Source organism: Kryptolebias marmoratus, linkage group LG15, assembly GCF_001649575.2.
Source record: "Kryptolebias marmoratus isolate JLee-2015 linkage group LG15, ASM164957v2, whole genome shotgun sequence".
Lineage (NCBI taxonomy): Eukaryota > Metazoa > Chordata > Actinopteri > Cyprinodontiformes > Rivulidae > Kryptolebias > Kryptolebias marmoratus.
Genome location: NC_051444.1, coordinates 7,133,541 through 7,145,653, shown reverse-complemented (window position 1 = coordinate 7,145,653; position 12,113 = coordinate 7,133,541). Strand labels below are relative to the sequence as shown.

General features: G+C 38.8%; 1 protein-coding gene across 2 annotated transcripts in view; it reads left to right on the top strand.

The window, feature by feature from the left end:
- Positions 1-12,113, top strand: part of dennd2b (DENN domain containing 2B) — a 55,119-nt gene that overhangs the window by 24,679 nt on the left and 18,327 nt on the right. For both annotated transcript variants that reach the window (XM_017442202.2, XM_017442213.3), the window contains exons 5-11: positions 5,961-6,082; positions 7,513-7,728; positions 8,096-8,192; positions 8,357-8,401; positions 8,692-8,876; positions 9,639-9,748; positions 10,435-10,504. In XM_017442202.2, the coding sequence (XP_017297691.1) occupies positions 5,961-6,082; positions 7,513-7,728; positions 8,096-8,192; positions 8,357-8,401; positions 8,692-8,876; positions 9,639-9,748; positions 10,435-10,504 (845 nt within the window). The remainder of the gene's footprint in view (positions 1-5,960; positions 6,083-7,512; positions 7,729-8,095; positions 8,193-8,356; positions 8,402-8,691; positions 8,877-9,638; positions 9,749-10,434; positions 10,505-12,113) is intronic.

Here is a 12,113-nt window from a genome sequence, read left to right as displayed (position 1 = left end):
AAATAAACATTTGAAATATATGAGTTTGTATGTAATGTATGAATATAATATACAAGTTTCACTTTTTAAATGGAATTACTGAAATCAATCTACTTTTTCATGATATTCTAATTTTATGACCAGCACCTGTATTTGAGTTTTTAACATGAGGGAGGAAAAGTGAAAATGCAAACATAGACATATTTTTCTTGTCATCATGAAATGCAGCTGATTTGATTATGCAGAGCACTTGTTAATCAGAAGACCCCGATCTGATTGCTGTGAGATTGCTGCTTTTGTTTGTATTTTTATTTTATAACCCTTCTGAGGTAAATGCAGATCTACAAACAGATGTAGAGGTTTACAAAGCTTTCAGTTTTAGTCTGTTTTTAGCCTTGACATGTTTTCAACTCAAACCTGCTCACACGGGGTGTCACACACCTGCATGCGCTCTGAGCAGATTGGGACTTTTTATGACCTATCTGACATTTTTTGCTCTTTTATAAAGTTATCTCAAATCTTTTCAATATGATCTGACTATGTCTAGTTTGTAGCTGAAAAAGTAAAATTAGAATTGATAAAGACTACATTCATTTGTCTGTTTGCTGAGAGTAATAAAATGTTGTTTTAAGGTCAGAAAGTAGGATAATAAACCCATAAGCTTGCACCCCCTTTAAAAAATGGGAGTTTAGTTGCTCCACTTGCTCCATTGACCAGGTGTTTACTCTGACCCACATCTGTAGACATCAGTTTTCTGCTGTTGGTGTGATGAAACACTGCTGAACACAATACTTTTTTACATTTTATTGGCAAATCAACACCAATTAATCCTTATATGTTGTTCAGATAAATGATTAGTAAACATAAACCCTAAAACCACTCAGTTGAACTTATACATGTCAGGATTTGGATATTTTGAGTTATTTTTTTAATCTCCTTTATTTGATTGTCATGTTTTTTGTTTTCTCATGATCCTTGTCTTCAGTTTATTCCCTGTGTTTGATATTATATGTTCTTGTGTGGTTTTGCTCCGTGCCCTCTGTGTTACCCTCAGTTCCTCTCCTCAGTAGTTTTCCAGTCAGAAGGCCACGCCCACTTCACCTGTTCCCCGTTACCTGTTAGCCTCAGCTGTTGTTAATCTTCCACTCACCCTCAGCCCTTTTTATATTCAGACACTTCCATCCCGTCCTCGCTGGTTCACTGTTGGTTTTATGCCACACTTAGAGCCGCTCCTTGTGGTTCCTCGTGGTTTTCTGTGTGAAGTCTTTTGTAGTTAGTTTTGCTGCCATTTTGTTTTCACTCTGATTATAATAAATCAGTCTGGGTTCCTCTCTGTCAAACCTGTCAACACATGAAAAGTTATAAAATTTTAAACATAAAAACTCAGAAGAGTATTTGACTGATAAAATGATAACAATAATACATTTTAATTTTTTAAGGGAAATATGTTTTGGACTCAGAACTGTTCCAGTCATAACCTTCACAACAATCCATAAATATTGCTGTTTTTTTCTGGTTTAGATGGAGCAGTGAATTTCCTCTTTGGGCTTCCTGTTTTATTTATATAATAACTTATCTTAAATGAGCTGAAGTTTTTCTGCATCAAGAGAACGTATCCTCATAAAAGTAAAGTCGCTGTGTTGGTTTGTGCTCTGATCTATCCTGACAGTATAAAAAAGAGAACCCAACGATCCTCCTCCATCTGCCCCCTGTGGTGGTGCAGGGTTAACAAAATGTCAATGTGGGTTCAATTAGTCAACACTCTGCCTCAGAATAAGAGTAATGGATTAAAAAAGTACAATCTTAGCACTTTCCTGTCCAGTAAAAACATTCTGGTAATGAATGACTCTTGCATTAAAAACGATTTAGTTTCTTAAGATGTTATCAGCGGTAGATACAATGTGTAGTTTGTGTTTAAATACTTTGGAAAATGCAGTAGTTTGTTCTCAGAGATAATATGAAATACGGGACACGCTTAAAAGCCAAATTCCTTTCCACCAGCAAATGACCCCAGTCCTTCTGCCCTGTTCAGCTGCCAACTCCCCCCGGGGTATTTTTTATTTGGTGAAAATGTGTGTCAGTATGAGCACATAAGCTCATGATGAAACTCGGATTTCACATTCATGAAAAAAGTTTTCTTTCTCTGAAATGATGTTCATGGTAAATGTCTAATGATTACCAAATAAGGACAGGAGTTTTTATTTGTATATATTTAAGGGTATCATTACTTCTGGGTCCATTTCTTGCTCATGTTTTTTTTTTTTTTCTTTTACCCGGCTGAGGATGTGCAGTACTTGAGTGAGTGTCGGGGCATGACGGATTTTCTTAGGATTCCTAACAAAGCTCCTATTGTTCATCCAGCACTGTGAGTGTAGTCGCTGCAGTTTGGAGACGCATTCTTCACAGCATTTGTTCTTGACCAGAACTTTGTCCCTGAGTGGGTCTGAACTTAAGGCTGCAAAACACAACACAGGAGGACAAACTGCTCCCAAAACGAAAGTTAAAATAAGTTTAGAATAGAGAAAAAAAACCCACATCAAAACAACATTGCAAAAAGCATTTGACAAAACAGAAAAGAAAAACAGCTTTTTCTGTTTTTGCTTTTTTTACTTTAGGGCCACCATAGAAACGGTTGAAACTCTTTCAAAATAAAGTTCCGGTGTTATTTTGTTTCCTGACACCTGTGTTTGACGTCAGATGTTTACCTGCGGAGCGGCAGCCTTTTGTAATCTGTGTTACTACAAGTGCTTGACAGTCTGCAATCTTAAAGGACTTTTTAAGTGCTTTTATCTGGTGTGGTTGATGAATGGAGTGCTGATGATGGATGTGTTTGTAGGCGGATGAATCACACTGTGTGCCTCAGTGACTCCGTGATTTAACTGTCTGCTCTTCTGGTTGTAAATAAATGTGTGAGGCTGTGTAGTGCACATTGAACTGATTCCAAGGTAACATTTCTGAGGCAAAATATGCAAAAAAGAAGTGCATTTTCTCATATATTGGGTTTGAGATATCTTTGTGATGGATTGCAATGCTGGCAAACATTACTACAAAGATGTTTTTTTATCACTAAATTTTCATCTTTAGACGATCCTTAGGTAAAATAAGGCCTGAGGGCCAGAAGTGGCCATTGGACAATCAACCCTTGAAGTTCTCAAATGAGACAAAACTACTTAAAAAAATGAAAACAATCCATCTGTCTTCTTCATGTCCTAATCAGACCAGAAACCTAAATCTTCAATAAAAAATCATCTGTTCCTCAATGGAACAGGTCCAATTGATACAAAGTAAATTAAACCTCTTGAATATTACAATCTAAAATGTTTCAACTAAAATAGACTGCAAGTTTTATTTTGTGGGTGGCTTTAGCCCAGTGATAGGGAGGCCACCTTCCAATTGGAGGAATGGGGGTTTGATATCTAATGTGTAACATACAAAAAGCACTGTAGGAGTTGTGTGTGTGTGAATTGGTGAATGTTCACATTGTAAGATACTTCACATAGCTCAGAGGAGTTAAAAAGGTGCTTGTTGTGGACCATTTCCATGTATAGATTAATAATGTCAGTGTTTAGGTTGACAGACCTTGACTACAGATGAATGCATGAAAAAGAGAAAATAAACCCCGACTTCTTTCACATCTTTCATGAGCTTACATCTAAATATTTTGTCAAAAGTGTCAACTCACAGACAGCATGTTCACCAAATGAAGATAAAGCCCTAAAGCTGGAAGGTTTTTTTCCAGTCCAGCGTGGAGCTCTTCAGTAGCTTGAACTAAGTCAATATGTCTGTCGGGAAACACATTTCTACCCATCCCTGTAACGTACTGTCGCTCCTCTCTTTATCGTCCTCATGAGGTAAACTGATACTGACATTGTTGGTATAGTTTGTTCTGTGCCTCGCCCTGCCCACAGAGTCCATTGTGTACACAGAAATGCGCAATCCCAGCATGCAGCTGAGGTGTGTTCACTGCTTTCATAATACTGTGTATCTGGGAGTGTGTCAGAGTGAGTGCTGGATGTTTGTAATCAGAGGAGTAGATTAGTACCCTGCAGTACATAAGTAGCGATGCAGACATATCATTTTCCCAGCAGGCTCTCATTACAGTATTGCTGCAGTTTAATGGGGCTAAGCAGGGCCCTCTCATTCTTCTCTTCAGCTGTAACGACACACAGAAAATTACTCCACTCAGCTAATTTACTGTGTGACACAACATGGCGCTTATGAAATGTTCCCCTGGCTGTCGTATGTGTATGTTTGCATTGGTGTATACCGGCTGAATGATTAACATGAAATTGAAGTAGATAAGTGAACTAAACTCTACCTGTCTTGGCTATTTTAAAAGTCTTTGTTTAAGTTCACTGGGTTTTCCACTAATATACACAGGAAGTAGGGCCACAGCTACCAAATGCAGGCTTTCTGTGTTTTTTTTCAGTCTCTACTGACAGATAATACTGATTTTCTTTCCTTTAAAGTTCCCTTTATGCAGTTCAACCCCATCTGGGTCTGTTTTTATTCTTCTCTGTGGGTTTTTTCTTGTTCTCACAACCTTTTTCAGACAATGCCAAAACGCTATTCTCAGCACACATGTCTGAATAGACACAGACTGCAGCGTTACACAAGTTCTTCTTTTATTGATGCTGGTCCTCTGCCAGGTGACATCAGTGAGAGGTGTTCAGTGCTTTGTAATGCTGATTCGCTTCTCTTTTTCCCAGCACAATTTATCGTTTGCAGAACATCTATAGAACAGTAGCAGCATCTGTGGTTTTTACATTTAGATTCTAACAGTCATTTGGCAATTTAGATCCCGGTGTAAGAGAGAGCGATGTTAAACCTCAGAGCTTATTTAGAATTCAGTAATATAATTAAAGGCCTGGCATTCTTTGAGAGAATGCATATCACCCACTGCCTGTCATAGCAGAGTTTTAGACTAAAATCATCTTATGGTGAGAAATTACAAAGTTACAGCCATTTTGGTCAAATCTTGAAAACAACATTCTGCGTGATCTCATAAAACATCACAAGTTGGTACGCTTAAAGTATGTCTTGTGAAAGACTCTCAGCTACTGCCACACCAAATCTGAGCTCAATATTTGTAAACCTGGTTGAGTTATAGCCATTTATGTGTTTTCTTGGCAGACAATTTGAAATGGTTTGACTCTAAAAGTTAATCAGTTACAGTTTGAAGCAATGAGTATCATTTGGAATATGTATTGTGAATCTTGGCCACAATGACACCAAATTTTATCACATTATCTGTAAAATTGACTGAAAATTACCCATTTGTTTCTCATAAGGCCAGATGGCTGTGGCAGCCATCTAGAATTGTGTTGTCTCCAATTGATAATCAATTATACAGGTACATCTAATAAGTATTTCTGAAAGTTTAATTACAATCTGTACATTGGCTCTTGTGGTATTTTAAAAACAGACTGATACAAGAACACAGAGAGACGGGGGTAAAAGTATCATCGTATGTCTTTGCCTTTTTGTGGTGGGTGAGGATTAAATAGTTGAAAATAATATGTTTAGCTGTTCATAGTTCATGAGAAATAAAAACATATGCCAAAGAGGTTATAAAAGTCAAATAATAGTGCTCTTACTCTTATTTCATGACTTGTATCACTAAGGAGGAGGAGGAGGAGCCTCACCTTCCTCTGTTTCTGCAGACTTTCTGCATGCCTGGACAGTGATTCATCAGCAGAGTTCTGTCCAGGAGCTTCAGCTGGACCTGTGGGGCCCATTGCCAACAGTAACTGTTTTGAAAAAAGGGAGTTCACTTGGACGAGCCGGGGCTGACCTTTGACCTCCCTTCCATGACTCATCTCTTTTTAGACTATCCAAAGGGAGGCCCTCTGTGCCCCGGGACAACCTTTATTGCCCCCTGTGACCTCGCAGCTTCATCTGTCTTCTGTCAGAAACAGACTCGTTCCACGAGGAGCTGCTTGCTTCAGTTCTGACACCAAATTCTTGCTTAATCTCTACAGAGAAGGAGAATCCTTACGAGGATGTTGACCTGAAGCGGAAGAGCTTTGGTCGGAAGTCTGGTCTGTCGGAGAGCAGCCGATCGTGGACCACAATGGACAGGAAGCTGAACTCCCCACCTCAGGTAAGCCACAGGGTTGTTGGCATTAACTGCACTCATGTGTTTTCCTTTAGCAAACACAACTGAGATTTTTTTCTTTGATACCCAACATGTCCTGTCTGGGCGTCACTGATAAGTCATTGATAAGATCTTTAAAGAATGCCACGAGTCTGGGGGAGAAAGGGATGCTCGAAGATAAGCTCAAATAAACAGTACACCATGAGAAAATACAGTTTAATTAATTTTTTTTTTAAATAGAGGAAAATATATTTAAAGAAGTAATTTAAAGTAGTTAATATACTCATGTAAAGATTTTATAATCTTCTAGAAAGGTTTTAAGTTTACTGTTTGGAAAACAATTGTCTTCCTGCACATTTCTGCAGCAAGACGCCGTCCTGAAAGGGATGATTTTGGGTCAAAACTGGTGGAGTACAAAGTCTCGTTCACATGGAAATGTTTTTTTATTTATTTATTGTCATTTCTAAAAGTATTCTTGTAAAAATGTTTCTAGAAATGTTTCCATCCACACAGAAAATGACCTAAAACAATGTAGTGACTATGCCAGGCCTGTATGTGGCGCTGCAACGCTGCAACAAAAAAACATTAAATTGGGAAACAAGACGTGGAGCATGGCAAACACGAGAGGCAGAACTGAATCCTTTTTGTGGGCTGACGATGAAGTGGAACTTCTATTTTATGTCACATTAAACTACAAGACCATAAAAGTGCAGGACATTATTGACTGTGAGTCCTGTTAGTCCAGATGTGAGGACATAATGGACGTTTTTTAGGCTCGGTATTCAGAGAAAGAAAGCTAGAGGGAAGGGTTTTCCTTATGACGTTTAAAGCATATCAGGCTAAATTCTTTGTTTAAAACTCGTCCCTTACAAAAACCAAATGAAAAAAAAAACAAAAAACAAAAAAAACGGCACAGCCAAAGAAATATGTTTGTGATTCATTCAGCCAGGAAATAACCTGGAAAAAGATCCTTAACTCTGTAAGTAAAAAGGGCCTCAGTAGGTGGCTAATTTCTCTGTTTACCTTAAGCGAGATATCAGTCTGAGAATGTCAGTGGGAAAAAGAAAACAACCACAAACGGTTCTTTATGTGCATAACTGAGGTCCCTCCAACCATTTTACTGCTCACTCAGTCACTACTGTACCATTTCTGAAGAGTTACTTTCTGTTCATTTATTATTTGATTGTGACAATGATGTAAGTTTAAACATTTAAGAATCTTTCCTAAATAATGATCCAAACTCTTGGTTGAGACTGAAAAAACAGAGGCTGAATAGAAAAAAAGAAACTGATGTTGGTTCTCGTTTATTTTATTTTCTGATTTATTTTCTCAACTAAGCAGTTTGAGCAATGACATCCATCGTTATAAATGTTTACAGAAAGCTGATAAATGATTGAATGAGGAGTACCAGACTGGTGTGTTTTCTTTGTAACCAGCTGCCTTCCAAACCCAGTAGCCAGTCTCTTCACCTCCCCGGTCCAAGCGACAGGAAGAGCCACCGGATGTCGCAGCTGTCCAAGCGCTACAGCCACGATGAAATGCTGCTCATTCCCCAGATCGGCGTCTCGACATCATCCTGTGGCCTGCTGGATGATAATCTCTGCAGCACCAGTGATACTCTGTCTTCACGCAGGCACTGGAGGATCCCCAAGGTACACACTGCTAGATCCTACACAAACAGCTATAAAAATAGTTCCTGCCTCACAGACCAGCTCTGGTTTCTGTAGTCAGAACAGTTCCGGATCATTAATAATCCCTTTGTTTGGAAAATATGTTTTTAAAACGCAGTGTCTTAATGCGTGTGTAATTACTGTGAGAATTTCAGCTCTTGAGGTTAATTTTCTCAAGAACTCTCTTTGATGGATTTTGGTTTCACTACTAAACCTTTAACATACATGTCAGGTATTTTTCTCTGTTGTTCTTGGCCGGGAACATGCGCGCTTCCTCTTCACTTCAGATCAAAAGACAGACAGAACTTTGAGTTCCTCACGGAGAATTTCCTCTTGTCTCTGTTTACAGCTGGTCCAAAGGATCAACTCCATTTACTGCACTAAACGAGGGAAGAAGAGGCTAAAAAAGCTGTCCATGTCCAATGTTGAGACAGCGTCTCTCAGAGGTAAGGCTTCCCCTTTATCCACAGGCCAGATAAGTGACTAAATATTTATGCCTCCCCCACCCACATCCAGATCTCACTCTGTTTTTCTCGTGACATAAACATATTTAAAGCTACCCCCACAGACCTACAGTAAACCTGACTTTTTCTCTAATATTTGTCTTTAGATGACAACAGTGAGAGTGAGAGTGACTCTGATGACCGGTTCAAAGGTGAGTTACCACAGCTTTCATGTGCAAAAATGAAGGGCAAACCTTCTGTTTTCTGATTATTAAGTGACCCACATAGATTACAGATCTGTATCTGATACATTTTTTACATGCACAAATCAGCACATACTCTGTCTAAAGTCAATAAAAGGAGTATGTTAGGTGATCTAAGTGAAATGCATATTAGGATATAAGATTATTTAATTTCTTGACTGGCTTTAGGTTAATATCTTGTGCAGTGTTTTACTTTAAAGCTCTAAATTTTTCTTCATGATGTTCACTTTCGTCCTCAGCTCACACCCAGAGGTTACTGAAGCTGCAGTCCATCCTTCGCCGAGCCCCGAGCTACCGCACGCTGGAGCTGCAGCTCATCGAGTGGCAGGAGAGAGAGCTCTTCGAGTACTTTGTGGTGGTTTCCCTGAAAAAGAAACCCAGCAAGAACTCCTACACCCCTGAGGTCACCTATCAGTTCCCAAAGGTAAAAGACTCCAGATGTTATGTGACCCTTATTTATGTTTTAATTCGCAAAGTCTAACATTGTTTCAAAACGTCAGTGTTCGTCCAAAATGTGACCGCAGATATAAATCATCTCTGTTGTGTGGTGCATCGTCATAGCAACTCAAAAACCGTACTGTAAAAGGAAAGAATCTGTATTATCATTGTCTCTAAGACACTTTAAAAGGATCAAATCAGGGTTTGAAATCTTAGTCTCTCTGTATTTGTCAATAATATTAATATTACTCTAAATATTACAACAAATAATTATTTTGAGAAAGAAATTGTTACACAGTTGTTTAAGTTTGCCTCACAGAACCATCAGTCATTGGTTGCTACATTATTATTAATGAAAATATCTTTTTCTGTTCGTTTTTTGAGCGACTTTGTGAGTTTGTTGACAATTTAAATCCTCGTGGGCAGCTCCATGTCATGACTTGGAGACCCCTGCGGGTCTGTTTAGGGTTAAAAATAACTGGAATTCATTCATGTGACTCTGAAATATTTTCAGTAGTTAGAAAGTAAATTTTAAAGTTGTTTGGTTCAGCAGAAATGACACTCGGGGGATATCCATCTCTGCCATCCGAGGGGGTGGTCACTCTGCAGCCGAGTCAGTGGGGACTGAGAGATGGGGGTTCAAAGGTTTAAACGTCAATGGGAGACATTTCAGTCTGGTTATTTTTAGGTTCTCCATGGATAATTTTATAAAAACGATCACTTGAAGTCACGTTGTCCTCTCTTGCAGTTGGAAAGGCCCACCAAGCAGATGAGGGAGGCAGAGCAGAGGCTTAAAGCTATCCCTCAGTTCTGTTTCCCAGATGCCAAAGACTGGAGTCCTGTCTCTGAGCACACCAGGTATCCTCTACGCAAACTCACCCTCACACCACGCAGCCTTAAAAAGAATGGAAAAGTGAGCCTTTTCCAGGTTTGGACAATAGGAATGGGGAAAAAAAGAGAGTGGAGTATTTCTGGGACCAGACTTTATTCCCTATTCTAATTGATAAAAGATGGAAATCTGAATAAAATAAATTACTTTATTATGGCCCCAGAGTTCAATTTGGAATCAAGTTGAATTGAAACATGAGCACAGTAGCACAATTTGTCACAAAAACAGGCAAACATTTCCTCATTTATTTCCAGAAATGTTGTTGCATCTTTTTGTATGAAGTGTGTTGTTTTTTTTTAGGTAAATGTTTGTTCTTATTTGATCATAAATAGCCTGAAAGGGGAAACATGTTACTAATTTGTTGGGTCGATCCACTTTTCAAAATAGACTTCTTGATGTGTAAAATCAGGGTTTGAGACGACAAAGGTGTGAATGAAAGTAGAATGAACATTTTTCTGTCTGCAGCATATTTTAAAATATTTGCACGTTAAAAAGTAGTCGTTTCTTCACACTTGTTGCCAGCTTGTGAAGTCAAATTGATCATTTACACCTTCCTAATTTAAATATGACATTCTCTGCTTTTTATTACAAATGTGTGCAACTTTTAGCCTTACCTACATATCTTTGTACTGAATCTCATGTTTTTGTGCTGCAGTGAGACTTTCTCTTTCATGTTGACCGGGGAGGACGGCAGCAGGAGGTTTGGGTACTGCAGACGCCTCCTGGTAAGCTCCCTTCAGCTCCCTTCAGCTCCTGTTCTCCCCCCTGCTGAGCCATGTTTGTTGTGACACAAGTTTCTATTTGAACATGTGATCCTGTTTTCCTGCAGAGGAAGTTAATGTGCAACGAGAAATAAATCATTTTGGCTTTTAATAGTGTTACGAGATTAAAATCAACAGGGGAAAAAAAAACTAGATGCACGAGGAGATCTATCTCTCTAAGTGTTATAGCAGCTGACCAGGAAATAGCTTCACATGATGTCAGTCGGAGAATAACAAACATCCAGACCACCTGTTTAACATCAGTTATTTCAGATTGTCACAGACTGTAAAATAAAATTTAACGAGATTTGTAAATCTGTCATTATAAATGGATTTTATCCAAAAAATCCATCTAATTCCATCTAAACTGCAAAGGTTTCGTCAAAATCAGAAAAACACATAAAAATATAATGAAAATATAATAACTGAGGATAAAGACCCAGCTAGAGTGGACTCATTTGCTTTAACAAGGGTTTCTCAGGCAAAACAGGACAAATAGAAACCATGAAAAATCCAAACGTCGTCATTCTGGAGCGTTTCCTCTCTGTAATGAGGCTGTGGGGCTCTTTGAAGTGTTTCTGCTGAGCCTCCCATTTAGCCTGCGGGTTGAGAGCATGACCGTGTGGGATTCTGTGACTTTGCAGCTGATTTTGTCAGCCGTTTAGGTTTTTCCAGTGTGTTTACAGTGAGCATGTTTGCGAGCGTTTACTCCGAGTCTGTTTACAACCGTGTGTGTAAATGTGAAATCCTTTTTTTTTTTTTTTTTTTTGTCCGACAAAAATGTTTTTAACTGTAAGTTATGCTGGATTTGCTCTGTTGATGTAAGATTCATCTCAACAAAAGCAGATTTTAATGAAGGTAGAATAACAGAGAGCTGCTCTCCTCCAGTAACTTTGTTTCCTCCCTGCTGTCCCGTCCAGCCGCTGGCAGTAACCGAGCATTCCTGAGGACTTGAATCAAGCCCCACACAGTTGATTTAATCATCCATTTGGAAAAGCAGAGGAGAAACAAGAGAGGAAAATTGTATACCTAATATGGACAAGTGGATTGGCGCTTGTTGAGTGCTTGTATCCATTTGTGTCTTTGTGTCTGAGGGTCTGTGTCTGTGCTCCTGGTGTTTCGTAGCACAGAGAGCAGGAGAGCGCAGAGATGATCAGCAGGAGCAAATAAACCTGCGTTTAGGAAGGAAGTAACCACATAAAAAGACTTTCACTCAAGAGGAAAGCTTAAGTTAAAGACCTCCATATGTTATGTTATCATCCTGCATCGTCCCGGATGTTTTTATAATTTATAAAATGCATTTTTTTATTTTTAGAAACACAGCTTGTGAGAGTTTTTTTCTGTAAGTGTGCAGGAGCCTAAAGAATAACCTCAATCATGTATTTAAGTCAGTTAAAAGTCGACTAATTTTCAGCAGAGAGCCTGTGGTGTTTTAATAAATTAAAGTTACCAGACAGACTCAGGCTGGAGGCGATGGTTGTTTGTTAAAAACACTCCATAAAACCCCACCTGTAGTCAGCTTCCTTATTGTTAGGCAGTGTATTGGAAACTGACTGCTGCTGTGTACTCTGCA